Raw genomic sequence first — 17,670 nt, 5'->3', positions numbered from 1 at the left:
AATTTTAAGTAATTTTGTCAGGTTTTTGTCATTTTTATAGTTTTATTGACTTTTATTTTCATTATACCTTAAATTTGTATGGTTTTAGTTTGTTAAATATAATCACCCTCCTTCAAACTTTTTAAATAATTTTTTTTAAAACTTGTCTAGCCATTTTTTAAATTATTATTTTACTACATTATCAAAATGTTCAAAGCAGGGTGAATTCAGCACACTATAAAGCTGTGTTGCAAATTAATTCATTTGTAACTGATCCTTGCTAAAAGTGCATGACACTGATTATCAAATCGATTTTACAGTTTTATAATATTCATAGGCTTTTTCTTCTTTTTTTTTTCTGGGGACTTCAATATCAGACAGTTTGCTTCTGCCAGGAGATAATGTAAAGTAAATGGAACCATAAATATATATATATATATTTGCAGCCTAGCTGTTGGAACATGGCCAAACTAGATGTTTAAATCAAAGAGGTGCTCATTGTATATTTTTCAGAGAAAACCTTCTGTAATCTTTATAATGGGTTGACGTTTTTGCAGAAAAGCAATTTGTGATGATGCATTAGAATAATTGGTCTTCCATACGTAAATCACACTGCTTTGGGAGGGAGCTGGCAAACACAGAGAGCTTGCTGACTCCAAGACTAGACTAGTCAAGTCTAATCCTCTTATTTGTCTTATTTATATAAAAAAAAAACACTCATATATGCATATGCATTTCACAAATCTAATGATGCATCCATCTAATATTGCAGTGAAAAAACTAGATAATGACCTCATTTAAAAAGTATGACAGTAAATGCGCTCTGGATAATGATTCATAACCACTGTTACAGTCAACATAGCCCTAACGTAACTGAAGAGGCAGTTCATTTATCAGCCTCTGTTAAATATGATCATTCCATTAAAGCAACGCTACTTAATATATGAACAGATATCAAGTTGCGGAAGTTTGTCATTAACACAGCTTGAGAGCATTACTCAAAAGTTTTCAGCATGCACTTCCCAGAAATATTTAGCTTATCTGGCCACCTTTGATTTTGCATGAATGCTGGGAAAAACTTCTGCAGCGTGTTTGGAATTCCGAGCCATAGAGTGCTTTTCGTGAGAGGAATGCTGACTCAATGCTTCCTGTTTCAGCTGCAGACTGGCAGGCAGGAAACCACAGGAGCAGCTCTTGGGTGTTGGTTGCATTCTCACTCAGTTATCTCTAAACATATAAAAGCCCCAGGGGTGAGTTTAAGGCAGGGAGAAGTGCTGTATGAATGCTGGGCATTTCTCATATTCATCTGAGCAACCAGAGATTTACACTGTGAAATAGGAGAACTGTGCTCCAAAGATTTTAAATTAACAGTATGCTATTTAAAATATCAGTTAAGTTTATGATTGCACCTTCTTTTAAGTGAACATTTTGAAAAAAAATTGTTTAGGCTATTCTTAATAGCTTTCCAGAACTATTTGGATATTATGTACTATTTCTCCTAAGAATGAACATATTTCATTATATGATGATCATACTAATGCTATACACTACTGTTCAAAAGTTTGGAGTCAGTAAGATTTTTTTATTTTTTATTTTTATTTTTGATATGCTTTATTGAGCACAAACCATACAAAATGTACACAATGTTAAACAGTACTTATAAATATGAAACAGTGCTCATATTTTTTTGTTTTTTCACCACTCCCCCCCCCCCCACCTCTCCCCAATACACCAACCCTATCCCCTACATGGGATCCCACCACCTGATGCCCCTTGCTCCTAGAAGAACTCAATACAATACAAAAAATTAAGATAAAAAATAATTGAAAAATAATAATAATAAAAAAAATAAAAAAAAATCTTGCACTGGTGGTTAGTTACACTGTAGATCCAAAGGACATAAACATTTCACTCCTCAGGTATGATGTCTAGGGAGTCTATGATGGAAAGCAAGGGGTTCCAAGTTTTATCAAATCTCCTCAAGGAGCCTCTAAGGGAGAACCTTAGCCTCTCAAGTTTTAGATTATATATGGACTTCCTTAATCCATCTGTCATATGATGGAGGCAGGGCCTGCTTCCAGTTAAGTAAGATCAAGCGTCTAGCAAGCAGGGTACAGAAGGCCAGAGAGTGTTGTGCTTCAGCTGTTAGAGTGTTGCCATGTGATATCAAAAAGGGCAGACAGAGGATTTGGGTTTGTTACACAATGGTAGGCCGAGTGAAGAGTGTCAAATATTTTAAACCAGAAGTCTGCTAGCTTTGGACATGACCAGAACATGTGGATGAAGTCTGCAGGAGATTGGTTGCACCTATTACAGGCATCTGCAACATTGGGGTAGAACTTGGACAATCTGTGGTTAGTGTAGTAAGTCCTATGTATTAGTTTACATTGAATCAGTCCGTGCCGTGCACAGATGGAAGAGTTATGGACTAACTCCAGAATCTGGTCCCATTGGTCTTCTTCAATATACCCCAAGTCCTGCTCCCATAAATCTTTGTTTTTTTGGGGGAAATTAGAGAAAGTGGAATCAAGGGCTTTAAAGATATAAGAAATAGCCCCTCTCTGATTGGGGTTTACTTTGAGAAGCGTGTCTACCAAAGTCTCTGGAGGTAGATTTGGAAAATCAGGGTAAGTTCTTTGTACAAAATGCCTAATTTGAAAGAAGCGAAAAAGGTGAGCAGATGAAAGTTGAAACTTGGCTGACAGGTCGGCGAAAGACATGAAAGTACCACTGTCATAAAGGTCTTTGGTAGCCATGATTCCTCTGTCACTCCAGAGTTGAAAGGCAGAATCCATAATAGATGGTTTGAAACTATGATTGTGGAATACTGGGGCATGTATAGAGGGATGCTTCAGGCCAAAATGCTTTCTGAATTGCATCCATATTTTAAGCGATTGAATGACTACAGGATTAGCACTAATGTCAGTAGCTGACATTGGAAGTTGGGAGCATAACCATGACTGTAATGAGGTTTTAGAAGAGGAAAATTCTATTTGGACCCAGGCTGGCTGATTGGCCGCGGTTTCGACTGTCCAGTATAGGAGTTTTTGAATGCTAGCAGCCTATTTTAGTTTATTTTGAAAGAAATCAATACTTTTATTCTGCAATGATGCATTAAAATGTTCAAAAGTGACAGTAAACACATTTATCATGTATAATGTTTCCAAACATTTTAATTAGCATATTAGAATAATTTCTGAATGACCATGTGACACTGAAGACTGAAAATTCAGCTTCATGAATAAATGTCATTTTAAAATATATTTAAATGGAAAACAGTTATTTGAAATTGTGTACTATTTCACAATATTACTACTTTTACTGTATATATTTGATCAAATAAATACAGCCTTGGTGAACAAAAATTTGACAAAAAATTGTCAACCCCAAACTTTTAAACAGTACTGTATATGATCAGATAATCACAAACTACTTCACTGTTATGTAACTCTTTAATCTATTCCTGATTAACAGAGCATTCACAGTCTGTTATCTCAGGAGGAAGTCCTATAATGACTATGTTCATTTTATGGTTTCCTGTAGTCAGTGCATTTAAAACACATCTACATCAGTTCAGAGTTCATAGGTATGTGCATGGTTTGACTGAAACTTCAGAGTAAGATATAAGAAGATCTTGTTTACTGGCTGTTAAAAACAAATGTGTCATAATTCAGAATTTTCCAAAGAGAGCTTTAAATCTGAAGTGTTTAATTTATGTGAAACTAGCATTTCTCACCCTGTCTTCGAACTGATTGGATAAACAGATATTGGATAAACAGATAGCTCCGCCCCAATCTCATGCCATTGGTTGAGCCAGTGATGGTGTGTTGGGCTCAAACAAACCACAGAGCCACTGTGTTCATATTTTTTGGTGGAATCAAACAAATGGCTTACTTACAGTTGTTTTATATATTAAATTGTGATAGGAGAAAGTATTTTTATTGAGAAAAAGTACACACTTCTCTTTTAAAATCGGCATGAAATGGAAGTTGCGATAGTTTTTTCTTCTCCATTGTGACGTATATCCGAGTGAAACGACTTCTTGAACAAAAAACAAATGTAGAGAGGGACTTGATTTTGTTCAACATGAATTGATCGGATCGTAGGATGGTTGTGGTTTGCTATTTCTGTGATGTCATGTGAGTGACAGGTTGTCCCGCCCTTATGCCAGTAAACAGAGAAGAAAAGTTGTTGCAAGAGGGAGGGGAAGTTATTCTGATGAATTTACAAAAAGAAAAGAAATGATGTGCACGGATAAATCATTTATAATAAATACGGCAATATTCCAAAAAAAATAAGATTTGTCCATTTTGATTTCAAGGTGACTTAAAAAATACCATAAGACAACCAAAAAACAAATCTTAGAAATAAACTAAACCTTGACAAAAGTGACATAAGTGTAAAAAAAACAACATTTATAGATATACAAGGACGCAATCTTGTCGTTGCTCTAGTATATTCCCCATAATCCATTGTTTGGTCAGGTTTTTAGTCCATCCTTTCATTCCTTTCCTTTCATGTGTTTTTTGTACCCCCTTTTCATTTATCCACTTTTCAGTTCATCTATTCATTCATACTTCAGAATGGAGGCTATGGTTGCATCTCGTACTGGCCCTCAGTAGCAATGAAAAAGTCATTGAGTGTGTCCTGTAGGTGGTCAAAAGTGGGCCTGTCCTCTGGCCTTTCCTTCCAGCAATTCAGCATGATGTCATAGAGCTCTTCTGGACATCCATCAGGACACGGCATTCTGTAGCTCTTGTCAAGATTACGGATCACCTCCGGATTCGTCATACCTGAAATTGTGAGGAAAGCACAGCCAGATTGTTAAAGATCTACCCATCTATCCTACACAGTTCTTGATGGGAAGCGAAACCCTTGAGAGAAAAACCCATTACCTGGATATGGTACTCGGCCATATGTGACAATCTCTGTCAAAAGAACTCCAAAGGACCACACGTCTGACTTGATGGTGAAAGTACCAAAGTTGATGGCCTCAGGGGCCGTCCACTTAATAGGGAACTTCGCACCTGATCGGTAAATAAGACACATTGACAGGCGACAATAAGCCTTTCATAAATGTGATGTGGAACAGAGATGCATGCATGGAAAACTAACTCATAATTTGATGGTATCAGTTACCAAAAATTACTATAAATAAAGCTACAAAGACAAAAAAATCTGTCTTAAAGTGGTTAAAGTGGCAAATTTCACCATGGAAAGATGCTATTTTTGAACGTCAGTAGCTCGTACCCAACCTTAAAAGGTCAGATATGTCAGTTAATCGTATTAGAAATCAAATGTCAACGATGACTGGTGCCAATTAATTTGTTGCAGTGGAAAAAGCACTGCATTGTGGGAATAAATTAGTGAACTGACCTTCTTGTGCAGTGTATTCAGTTTCTATGATCCTGGCAAGGCCAAAGTCTGCTATTTTACAGTGCAGGGTCTCAGAGACGAGAATATTAGCGGCACGCAGATCTCTGTGAATGTAGTTTTTCCTCTCGATGTAAGCCATGCCTTCTGCAATCTGTTACATAAAGAGAGTTAAGTGTGCAGTGAAGTGGATAACAATACTGTTACAATCATCATTTACCACTAAAACATTTTTTTTAATTAGGTTAAATATAATATAGGCTATACTGTATGTGGGATTGTGGTTCATTTGACTAGATGCTAATTTAATAGCTAATTAAAAATATCTGCAGTAAAGTTTTGTTGGCTATTATATTATTAAAAGCAACCCAAATATTTTTGTTTAGGTTTGGTTGATTGTAATTATGGGTAACACTTTATTTTACAGTGTCCTTGTTACCAGGCTTGTGCAAAATTCAGAATTTCAGAATTGGCTTCAATTCATGAATTGGAATTTGAATTGAATTTACTCCGCCCCACGGGACGTTGAATTGAATTTGAATTGGAATGACAGGAAGTGGAATTAAATTCATGGCAATTCAAAGAAATTCCACACAGTCACACAACAGAAAGAATGTGTTGAGTCTCGCATGCATTCAGTGTTAGGAAGGTTACTTTGGAAATGTTATTGCTTACTGTTATTAGTTACCCATTATAAATGTGGTTTGGATTACTTTATTTGGATAACTTTATCAATGCAAAGCAATTTCGTTTTAAGTTGATTAGTAACTAATTGAATTAAACATTTTACCTCAGTAATACAACTAAATACAATTACAATAAATCAAATTTAATTATTTGTTCTGTGACTAGAGCTTTTAACATTCATTGCTGGGGGAAAACATATCCTTTTAATGTAATCTGTACAAGTAGTTCAAACTAATATCATTTATAATGCAATCATATCTGACATATACTGTAAAGCGTCATTGTTAAACACTTCACTTAAAATATGTATATGAATTTCATTGAATTTTTATTGAATTGCAATTCTGCTTCCTTTAATTCAAATTCGAATTGTAATTCTAGATCCTGTTTTTGACATCAATTCAAATTCAAGAATTGAATTGGAATTAAGGAGTCATTCTCAATTCAATTCTGAATTGTGCACAAGCCTGCTTGTTACATATGTTACATGTACTTACAATAGTATTAACAGTTAACTATGCATAATTGCATGCAACTAACCCTCAACCAAACCCTAATCCTACCCTAACTCTATAGTAAGTACATGCACTTAATTAATATTACTCTGTACTTAAATATATAATTACACTGTAACAATGACACTATATATTATTACATAATGTTATTACTAGTAAGTCTTAGTAAGTGTGTTATCATAAGTGTTATCACAAATTCATCTACTCTGTAAAAAAAAATTACAACATATGTTTTTACATTGCCTTAACTAAAAGTAAATGTAAGTTGAAATGACTTAAACATCCAAGTTTTTTACAGTGTACATAGGATTTTTAGGTCGAATTCAGATCAAAATTCTAGAAGTTTTGAACTCAAAATTAACCTTAAAGTGGCCTTCGAACATATACATAAAGCATTTGCATTTTGCATTTATATTTGCAATGCAGACCATAAAAAACAGACAGCATGAACAAAGTGGTCTCTAACAGGAAGTTGCTTTTGCATAGAGAGCGAGATCACAGTCACACATGGTAGGGGCTTCAGGTCGATGGAAAAATGTACGTAATATCCTGCACAGAAGATATTAATCTAAATTTGTGGCGGTGTTCAGATCTAAAAATGTTCAGACCATGTGTCTACAAAACCAAAGACCATTTCCTCTACATGTCCCTGAGAGTGCAAAACAGTACTCAAAATAGTTACAAAAGTTGAAATAGTACAGTAGGTGTGCAGATTTCCACTCACTGCGTTAAAATGTGTCCTGTTCCACAAAGTTTCAAATAGTAGTGGCCAAAACTGATTTCCAGAAGGGGTCTTTGTTTTTAGTGACCCTAAAAGTTTGAATAAACCATCAAAATGTGAGGAATATATGAAATTTACCTTTTTTACCACTTTAAGGCAGCATTTTTTTTGTTCCTGTGGCTTTATTTATAGTATATTTTGGTAACTGATACCATCAAATTATGAGTTCGTTTTCCATGCATGCATCTCTTTTCTACATCACATTAACGAAAGGCTTATTGTCGCCTGTCAAAGCGTTTTATTAAGCTATTAAAATATGAGGAATATATATATGTATATATATATATATATATATATATATATATATATATATATATATATATATATATATATATGAAGAGTTCAGATGCAAAAGCCTCTAAGTGCCATCTGAAATTTTCTTCTTGAATGATCATTTTTATCAAGCTCGTATAATTAAGTTCAGTGATTTCACTTAAATGACAATTAATAGGTAATTTTCATTGCCGTTTAATTGAAATTACTAAACTTAAATATACGAGCTTGATAAAAATGATCATTCTAGAAGAAAATTTCAGATGGCATTTAGAGGCTTTTGCATCTGAACTCTTCATATATATATATATATATATATATATATATATATATATATATATATATATATATTCCTCATATTTTGATAGTATATATATATATATACTGTATATATATATATATATATATATATATATATATATATATTCCTCATATTTTGATAGTATATATATATATATATTATTATTATTTACAAGGTATTTCTCTAAAAATATTATTTGGGAAAAATAGGCAAACTATAGCTACAGATTTTTTTTTTAAGTCCATAAAACAAAAAGCTCACAGGAAAAGGCAAAAATTGTAATCTATAATATTTCCAGTTATTAATATTTCATTGCTTCTCTATTGTTTTTGCATGTATTCATAATTTCTTTGTAAGACAGCCTGGCCAAAAATTCTGTCCGCACAAATTGCCATTTTTCATTGTCTTATTACAAATTAAACAGTCCACTTTCCAAGCACAACTACGCAATATGCTTAAAAATCTTTAACAAATTTTTAATAATATTTGAATATATGGTAAAGATGTTAGTTTTCCTACACCAGAGATCACTTTTGGCCACTACTGTACATTGCAAGAGAAATATCAATTAATTGCTACTAAGCAATGAAGACAATCAAGGGAAATCATAAAATTGAATTATTCTTACTTGAGCAGCCATATCAATCAGCTTGGGAAGTTTTAATTTATGGCCATCATCTGTCTTCAGAAAATCTAACAAGCTTCCTGGAATAAGACAAGAACAATTGTATGGTTTGGACAGTCACAACATAATTTAATCAAATAAAAAATGGTTTAGAACTAATAATGCTGTGTTAATACTAACCATTAGCCATGTATTCTGTGACAATGAAGATGGGCTCCTTGGTGACTACAGCGTGCAATTTGACCAGTCTCTCATGCTGGAGCTGCTTCATCAGATTCGCCTCCTGTAGGAAGGCCTCTGGCTCCATGGTGCCTTCCTTCAAAGTCTTGATGGCGACTTTCTGGTTGTTTTTGTAAAACCCTACAAACAAGAGCCACAGGCAAACACAGGTTTATTAAATAAACTTGCAAAGAAAACCACATCGATCTACGGCAGCTCAATAAACACAATTTTCATGACAGATAATACTACAGATTTATGGTTCGATTCGTGAGAAAGGGTCTAGAATCAATAATTCATTATCAGATATGCTGTAAAAAATAATAATCAGAATATATATGTAAACATCCCTAAAACAAGATCAATTTACTTGAGAAACACAATTGTCAAAGGTATTAAAGGGATAGTTCACTCAAAAATGAAAATTGTGTCATCGTTTACTTACACCCATGTTGTTCAAAACCTGTATGAGTTTCTTTCTTCTACTGAACACAAAAGAAGATATTTTGAAGAATGTCTGTAACCAAACAGTTTCTGGACCCCACTGACTTCCATGGTATGGAAGAAAAAAAATACTATGGAAGTCAATGGGGTCCAGAAACGGTTTGGTTACAAACATTCTTTAAAATATTTTCTTTTGTGTTCAACACAAGAAAGAAACTCATATAGGTTTAGAAAAACTTGAGGGTGAGTAAATTATGTCACAAATTTCATATTTGGGTAATCTATCCCTTTAATGCTTGTTTTCTGAGAATATATCATACTGTACATTCATTTTTCTCACCCAGTTTTCAATCAGTTTGTTCTTGTTTTGGCCACAAACCTCACTAAATATTGTTTCATAAATTAAATGCAAATACAAAAAATAAAAAACACAAAAAATAAAAAAGATATATTGTATGAAAACAAATGTCATAGCAAATAAAGGTATAAGAACATTTAAAGAATTAAAGAAAGATTAAAAGAAAATTGACGTTTTGAAGATTTGCAGAAGCACATACAGTAGAGAAAATTGGGCCAGAGGTTTTTGAGCCTTTGATTAATGTTGAACCTGGTGGTCAAAGTCAAAGCCCCAGTGAGGTGCAAATAATTTATCATTTGTGGCTAAAATATGACAGTACCACACAAAGCCACATGACACACAAACACGTGCCCTTGAACAAACAAATTCAAGGCCAGTATAATTACAATTTTACTCTGAAGTGAGTATAATACAATGACATTTTACATTTTGTATTAAATGTAGTGTCTGATTAACTTAAGTCTTTAATTAAATTGTGAAAAATAATATTTGGTCATTTTAAGATACTGCAACACTGACTTGCACAAAGACTTTACTGATGTCAGAATACTAAAAACAGAATCGGCTCCTACTTTAGATTACATCTGAATTAACTTTTAAATCAAAATAACATGACTCTACATATTTTTATTTGGGTAGTTCTCCAGAGCAAAAATACATGTCCTCTAAATGTTGTACCATACCAGATTTTTTTTTTTTTTTTTTTTGACTACCAGAGTGTTGTGTGACCAAATTTGAATCGGTTTAATCAAAGTTATTCCTTCATCCTTATTGGAACCATGTGCTTGCAAAGGGAAAGTAAGAATTGCCTTTTTACCCAAAGGCAACATTGCGTAACTGAACTTTCTTCTGCTTCTTACCCATCCACACTTCTCCAAACTGGCCGGCACCAAGTTTATTCACCATCTTTAGAGTATCTCTGGGAATCTCCCACTCATCTTGAGCCCAGGGTCTCTGAGGGGCAATGGTTTTACAGGGACTTCCCAGCCTCTGGCACAAACCATCCGCTGACCCTATAGGTTTGATAAAGAAGTTTGGGAAAAGAACAAGAATGTTCAGAGGAGAGTAAGAATGCAGAGTCACAAATTAAAGCTAAGACTAGCATCTACGTATCTGACAGAAATTAAACCATGCTTACTGGTTTTGTCTGGAGAAAACCACAAGATATGCCCAAAAAATTCAGCAAAAATTATTTTGTTGCCTGTAAACAGTTCTATAAAAGACACAACAAACCAAAATGGGGCAGGATTGTGGACTACAAACTGAGACAGAAGCTGACCTATTTATCTGGTGGTTAAAGCAACCGTTTGTCACATTTTCACAGCTACAACCACAGAGAGCATACAGTAGATGAATCAGAAAGGGTCCTTGGTATAGCAACATCCTTTGCTCGGAGTACTTACTGGAGTAATACTTCACTAGATCTTGAAGAGAAGAAAAGGTTATGGAGGGAGAGATGTAGTAGCCACCATTATCAAGGGCTCGGATCTTATAGTGCTTGACCACATCACCTTGATCTGGGTTGGCGTCTCTTAAAGACAGAGAGAAAGCACCTGCGGAGGATCATTCAGAAACAGCAGTCAAATAACATGGCTTATTTTTATAAAGATTGCCTTAGCCAGCCAAAATCTACTCAAAAATATGATTTTAAGGCAATGAAATAGTCAGGGTGAACCTGGGTGAACCTGATTTCAGCAAGTACAACATGTTCCTTGACCAACATCTTTGTTGATCCTGGAACAACATTCCAATCAACCAATCAGATCTGAGGGACAATTTTACAGTTAATGTCAAGTTTAGGCTTACAACCAGGAGTTACTGCTTCTACATCTGTGTTATTCACCTATTATTTCCCTCTGATTTAAGGGAAAAAATTATGGGTAGAGTTATGTTTAGGGGTAGGAATCGGGCAAAATTTTCAGACAGGAATGTTCTTCAGCAAAATATGTTGATCCAGAAGCATGTCTTACTTAGCAAAATCACGGTGACTGATCTGACAGGTTATCACTGAAATAAGTGTCCTAAGAACTAACACCTGTCATCCTAGGCTCTGTAAAAAACTAAAAAATAATCAGAGAAGCAAACTTTAAGTGAACTCAGAAACTGATCATTCTGAATGTTCAGGATTTCACATCAGGTTTCCTGACATGTCTTTGGAGGGCTGAAGAAAATAAAATTGCTGACATTTCCTTATAGCACCTTAAAAAAGAGCTTATATAATAATAATAATAATAATAATAATAAAAATGAACAGTATTTTAATGTATTTTCTGAATGTCTTCAAGTACAGTGTCTTAATTTTCAATGTGGGTGTGTTTGTTTGTGTGTGTGTGTGTGTGTGTGTGTGTGTGTGTGTGTGTGTGTGTGTGTGTGTGTGTGTGTGTGTGTGTGTGTGTGTGTGTGTGTGTGTGTGTGTGTGTGTGAAATAAATGAATACTTTTTTTCAGCAAATATACATTAAATTGATCAAAAGTGACAGTAAAGACTTGTATAAAGTTAAAAAAAGTTTTACACTTTTGAACTTTCTATTCACCAAATAACCCTGAAAAAATGTATCACAGTTTCCATAAAAATATTAAGCATTAAAAAAATGTTGTTTTCAACATTGATGATAATAATAAATGTTATTTTGAGCAGCAAATCAGCATATTAGAATGATTTCTGAATGATCATGTGACACTGAAGACTGGAGTAGTAAATCGCACTATATCTACATACAAACAAGAAAATTCCAGTGAAGACTAGTTTCTGCACTTCCCCTTGCTCCACAACTACACAAATAAAACAATAAAGGCAATTAATATCTTCCATCAAGCTCTGAGCAAAAGCACATGCAGATCTCAGTACGTAGTTTGACATTTATTTGCTCTTTCTTTGCATGATGTGAACTTGAAAAAGAGCACCAGATGAAAAATTCAGGCATGCACACATTATCAATGAAAAATTTGATCAAGTTTTGAGGCTGTGGATCCAGTGCTCCTTCAAATATAATATTAGGTAAAAACAAAAACCTACAGTAATATTATATTGTACCAATAACTTGTTTTCTTTCATATTTCTTTTTTACGGTAGACATTTAACTAATGCCATACGCAGTTCTTGATGCACTACATTGTGCCTAGAAAAGTTCATAGTGAAATATTGTAGCAATGGAAATTGTTTGAAAAGTTGTGCACTTTTGTTATTGGTCCAAAGTAGTGAAATGATGATGTAATTTTATTAGGGAAAACTGAATGTTTATTAGGGAAAACTGATTGTTTCTTGAATAGTGGATAAGGGGTAGGTTTTAATAAGCTTATGCTTCATCCTACTCCTTTTCGGACATGTTGGTTTCATATTATTATCATTAATTGTTGGATTGTTTGTCTTTTTTTATTTTTCAGTTTACTTTCTTTGTTACTTGTTTTATGTTTATGTCCGAAATAAAGCATTCATTCATTCATTCATTCATTCATTCATTCATTCATAATTATTCAGAGATTACGTGAAAACATATTAATGGGACACTGAAGATTATTGGCATCTGACCTTTGGTTGTTTCACTTTCTCGTACAAGAAATGCACCAGGTTTGTTTCCTGGCGCCAACAGAAGACGCTCTGTGTCTCTGCGACTCAAGTCCTTGAAAAACCACCTGTAACAGAAAACAGAACCAATTATACAAAAGCTAGTTCCGAGTGACATTCCAAGAATCCTGACATTATTATGAACAGCATAGCAGTGGAATGGATTTGGTACCTCCAAGCTAACAAAGATCATTTTGCCAGCGTTCAGGGGTAAATCTGGGGTTTCAATATTAGGGGGGCTCAGACCCCAATGAGGGTATGATAAACATTTTTTTTTTTTTAATTGTTTCTGAGGCGATCATGAATTTGTGTACAGATTATGGAGCCAATCACAAATTGTTTGGGGGGACTGGGAAGAAATTTAGGGGGGCTGAAGCCCATCTTAAAAAGTGGCCTAGTGACGTCCTTGCCAATGTTCCCATTACGTTATGAAAAAGTTTTTTCTGAATTTTCCTTGACAGTTCAAAACTTTTTAAATATGTTTTTCTGGGTTGTTAAGGGAACATTCCATTTTATAATTTTGTGAATATAGTCCTATTATGCGAACGTTAGGTCTGCTTTCAAATATATTCTTTGAAAGTTCTGAAACAAGTAGTAACATTTAAAAAACGTTATGCGAACATCCAACTAAAACGTTTCAGGAAAAAATATGCTCCATGAACCATGTATTAATAATGTTTTTATTAAAGAGCCGATAACTTTGACTGAACGTTCTATTAACATTAGCCTACTGGAAGAATGTTTGTTCATAACTTTGAGGAAACCTTGCCAGAACGTTACCCAAAGTTCAGAGAACGCTCCCTGTTAGTTTGGCTATGGATGAAATACAGCAGTGCTGATATTCACGATATTGCTTAAATATATATGCATGATATTAATTATATCTTTGCCTACCTCTCCACCTCCAATGTTTGTGCTCTTGCCACGTATGAACTTGGAATATATCCCTCATAACCTGTGACCAAGGACTTCGCCAACCACCATTCACCAGTCCTGAAAAAACATGGATTAGTTACTAGTAATCACTTGGCTCTTTAAACTTGTCTTTTGTGTTTATATATTATTTTAGCTGACATTTAGCATTTATCAATTTCAACAATTAATACAAATATAATCCACCTGGAACAACGTGAGATAAAATGGGAGCAAAACGGATTGACGGATTTGCCCACTATGCCATTCACACTTCATTAAAGGGATAGTTCACCCAAAAATGAAAATGCTGTCATCATTTACTCTTCCTCAAGTTGTTCCAAACCTGTATGACTTTCTTTCTTCTGCTGAACACAAAAGAAGATATTTTAAAGAAGGTTGGTAAGTAAACAGTTGCTGGTCCCCACTGACTTCCATAGTATTTTTTATTCCTACTATGGAAGTCAATGGGGTCCATCAGTCGTTTGGTTACCGACTTTCTTCAAAATATCTTCTTTTGTGTTCAGCAGAAGAAAGAAAGTCATACAGGTTTGGAACAACTTGAGGAAGAGTAAATGATGACAGCATTTTCATTTTTGGGTGAACTATCCCTTTAAGTTGTTAATCGAATTTTAGTCTTTGGATTTATGCACAATTAAATACCTGATTCTTTAAGTGGAGATCTTCTCTTATTGTAATACACTAGAAGCTGAATTTAATTTTATTCTCATATTACCAAAAAATATACATATTGTTTACTCACTCCTTAATAATCTTGAGTCTGTCCCCTTTTTTGAATTGAAGATCAGAATCACTAGCAGGCTGGAAGTCATGTTGAGCAACAACAATGTCTTCATCTGAAAAGAAATTTTAATCTGTTAAAATATGCAATTCAAATAAACACATAATAAATCTCTTCCATCTGTAACATTTCCCTCTATGGCATAACATGTGAACCATTACATGTATTGACAGTTTCTGGCCTTTAATGTTTTATTCATTTTAGTTTGAACACAAGCTCTGCGCCTAGCAGCATTATGGCTATGATGTATTCAAAATTATTTTTAATCAATGAATAATAAGTGTTCAAAGAAAAACGCTCTCCTGATGCCATATTCCGCAACAAGAAAATTAATATGTATTACCTTGATTGTTGCTTTGCTTCCTGTGATCTCTTGACAACTGTAAATCAAATTATTAATTTGCTTATTGACTGAGATATATTTAAAAAGATAACATGTAATAGAAATGTATACATTTGAGTATAATATAAACTGAACATAATTTTCAAGCAATATAACACAGATCGAATCAGCACTCATCAAAAGTAAAAGCAAAGGACTAAACAGAAAGTTGACGTTTTTCACTGTAAAGCTCAAAGGGCAAAGTAAGAAAATTTGTAAAATTCATAATAATATTAATAAAAAAAAAGCAATACTTACATGAGATGCGTTAGAATTTGAGGAATTATGATGTTCATGCCCTTTACTCTTTGAGTCTTTGCCATGTTTCTGGTCACTACAAGCACAACCCATCCTTAAAAATAAAATGTAATCATCTTCTTAATCAGTGTTCATTGAACTTTGTTTTATAAAAACGAATGGATTTGTTAATCGCAATCGCACCTATATTCGCCGCTGTCAGTCTCCGCAGTTCTCTACTCGGAGTTCAGTAATAGTCCAGAAGAAATCCAGAAAGGTCCAGAAAGGCATCATACTGGGGGCTGAAGAAAAGAAGAAAACATTTTATCAAACTTATAATGATATCACCACAGTTTGGTGGTTTACACTTTAGTCTTTAAAACACCAAACCAGTAATGTTTTCATTAGTATAATAAATAGATCACATGATGTGCTCTAGTACAAGTGCAAATCTTAAACCAATCACACAAATAATAAACCAACATATGAAATATTACATAAAGAGTGACTGCTTACCCTTGTGATATGAAAACAGATTCCATAGGACGAAAATATTAACTAGTGAAAAAGATAAACAAGATAAAGTTTGTGTGTGTGTGTGTGTGTTTACAATGTTTAACAGCTTGGTAGGTTAAACCAAATCAAAGAAAACTATTTAATACGTTATGATATTGATAGTTTGCAGATAATCGGAAGTCATTAAAAATAATTATGGTCACTGGATACAAGCATCCTCATATATTATGTATCAAATTAAACAATACTTGAATGTCAAAATATGAACATTTAAAAAAAATGTGTTTATAAAGAAAGAAAAACATTATTTTAAAGTAAAAAATACATAGTTTTACTTACATTTTTGTGGCCTATAATATATTTAATAATCCAACTTTAGATTCTTAATTTCTGAACTAAATCAAAAGTGTTCCTCTCTTTCAGACACATACAAAGACATACTCAGTCAGACCATCTACCGCACACATGCACACACACGCACACACACACAGGATCTGCATTTGAGGCCCGTCATGTGCCCTGAGAGATCACATTAGTTGAAAGAGATAAATAGAGATCAGTAGTTGTGTTTATTTAGCTTATACCCCTCCCTCCCTTTCCTCTGTCAGTGCTTAATTCACAAACTGCAAATGCCTTTGCATGCATATGATGAGCATGTGATGTCAGACATTAAAGCTACAGACAACTACATAATTTAACATCCTCATTTTTAGTAACTGTTTCACTCAGAAAGACGTTAGATAGATTCATGATATGAGTATTACACTATTTGTAAATAAGGAAGCCAGAGCATTTCTTAGAAATACAGAAATAGCAGTTCCGAACATGTAAATGCGTTTAAAGGAATGAAGCTTTCTATGAAAATCATTTGAATGAATTTGGAAAGCTGTGTTTTCTGTTTTAAAGGCATCTCTCATAAGAAATATGCATGGATCATAATATTAAAAATCTTGCTCAACCACATGTAGGCCTAACTGTAAGACTATGTGAAGTGCTCTGAAGATACATGAGATTTCGCTCACAGCAGCAGCAGCTGTGTCACAGGATGTTGCTGACTAGCCCCTATACAGAGAGTGCTTTCCTTTTATAGGCACTGTGGTTTTCTTCAGTTAAACTTCAGTTATTCGGATCTCTACATTTTGCACGTTCATTTACTCTGCAGATGTAATTCGAAGTTTGGATGTGTTAACAAATCAAACATGTTTTTGTTCCAGTCCTGTTAGGCCTTCAAGACTCAAATCAAAATGAGAGTTTTGTGTCTATAGTCTTTGAGCTCAATCTGAACATTGATCAAATTGACATGAGGCAGATGTTTACAACACAGATATTTGCCCAGTGAAATGCTTTCTAGAACGAGAATGTCACTCACCCTAATGCCAAACACAAAAATGACTTAAATTGCTTAAAACTTTTGGAACACAGAGAATGTCTTAATAGAAATTAGGTGTGAAAAATAATGATGTGTGCAATATGTAAGAAAAACAATAATGATGCAGTGTGTAGCCTACCTTGATTTGACTTTGGATGAGATATCTGGAAGGCTAGAGAAGCTCATAGTCTTCTCGCAGTCTCTATAACTATAAAAGTTAATTTATCCAAGTTACTCCGAAATGTAATAAAATACTTTATATTGTGTAGAATTTAGTAATTGTTTTCTCCTCCTTTGTATATAATTTCTGAATAGATTATTAACAGTAGCCTA

General features: G+C 34.0%; 1 protein-coding gene across 1 annotated transcript; it reads right to left on the bottom strand.

Annotated features, from left to right (window-relative positions):
• Positions 1-2,482: 2,482 nt before the first annotated feature.
• On the bottom strand, positions 2,483-16,514 carry blk (BLK proto-oncogene, Src family tyrosine kinase). The gene is made up of 15 exons (XM_081379356.1): positions 16,308-16,514; positions 15,969-16,010; positions 15,657-15,754; positions 15,474-15,567; positions 15,177-15,213; positions 14,795-14,888; positions 14,014-14,112; positions 13,084-13,187; positions 10,959-11,108; positions 10,416-10,568; positions 8,715-8,894; positions 8,538-8,614; positions 5,356-5,506; positions 4,875-5,006; positions 2,483-4,772 (listed from the first exon to the last, which is right to left on the bottom strand). Exons 4-15 carry the CDS (start codon positions 15,564-15,566, stop codon positions 4,570-4,572), a joined length of 1,473 nt encoding a protein of 490 aa, XP_081235482.1. The 5' UTR covers position 15,567; positions 15,657-15,754; positions 15,969-16,010; positions 16,308-16,514; the 3' UTR covers positions 2,483-4,569.
• Between the last annotated feature and the right edge of the window lie 1,156 nt (positions 16,515-17,670).

Source organism: Scardinius erythrophthalmus, assembly GCF_964197995.2.
Source record: "Scardinius erythrophthalmus genome assembly, chromosome: 11".
NCBI classification, from domain to species: domain Eukaryota; kingdom Metazoa; phylum Chordata; class Actinopteri; order Cypriniformes; family Leuciscidae; genus Scardinius; species Scardinius erythrophthalmus.
The sequence above is the reverse complement of the archived record's forward strand: the minus strand, read 5'-3'. Positions and strand labels throughout refer to the sequence as shown.

Excerpts from the sequence above, each read along its gene's own strand:
- blk (XM_081379356.1), bottom strand. The coding sequence starts at position 15,566 with ATGGGTTGTGCTTGTAGTGACCAGAAACATGGCAAAGACTCAAAGAGT. Across the intron at positions 14,113-14,794 it reads AGACTCAAGATTATTAAGGA|GACTGGTGAATGGTGGTTGG; the intron begins GTGAGTAAACAA and ends ATGTTTTTTCAG. Across the intron at positions 8,615-8,714 it reads CACAGAATACATGGCTAATG|GAAGCTTGTTAGATTTTCTG; the intron begins GTTAGTATTAAC and ends GTCTTATTCCAG.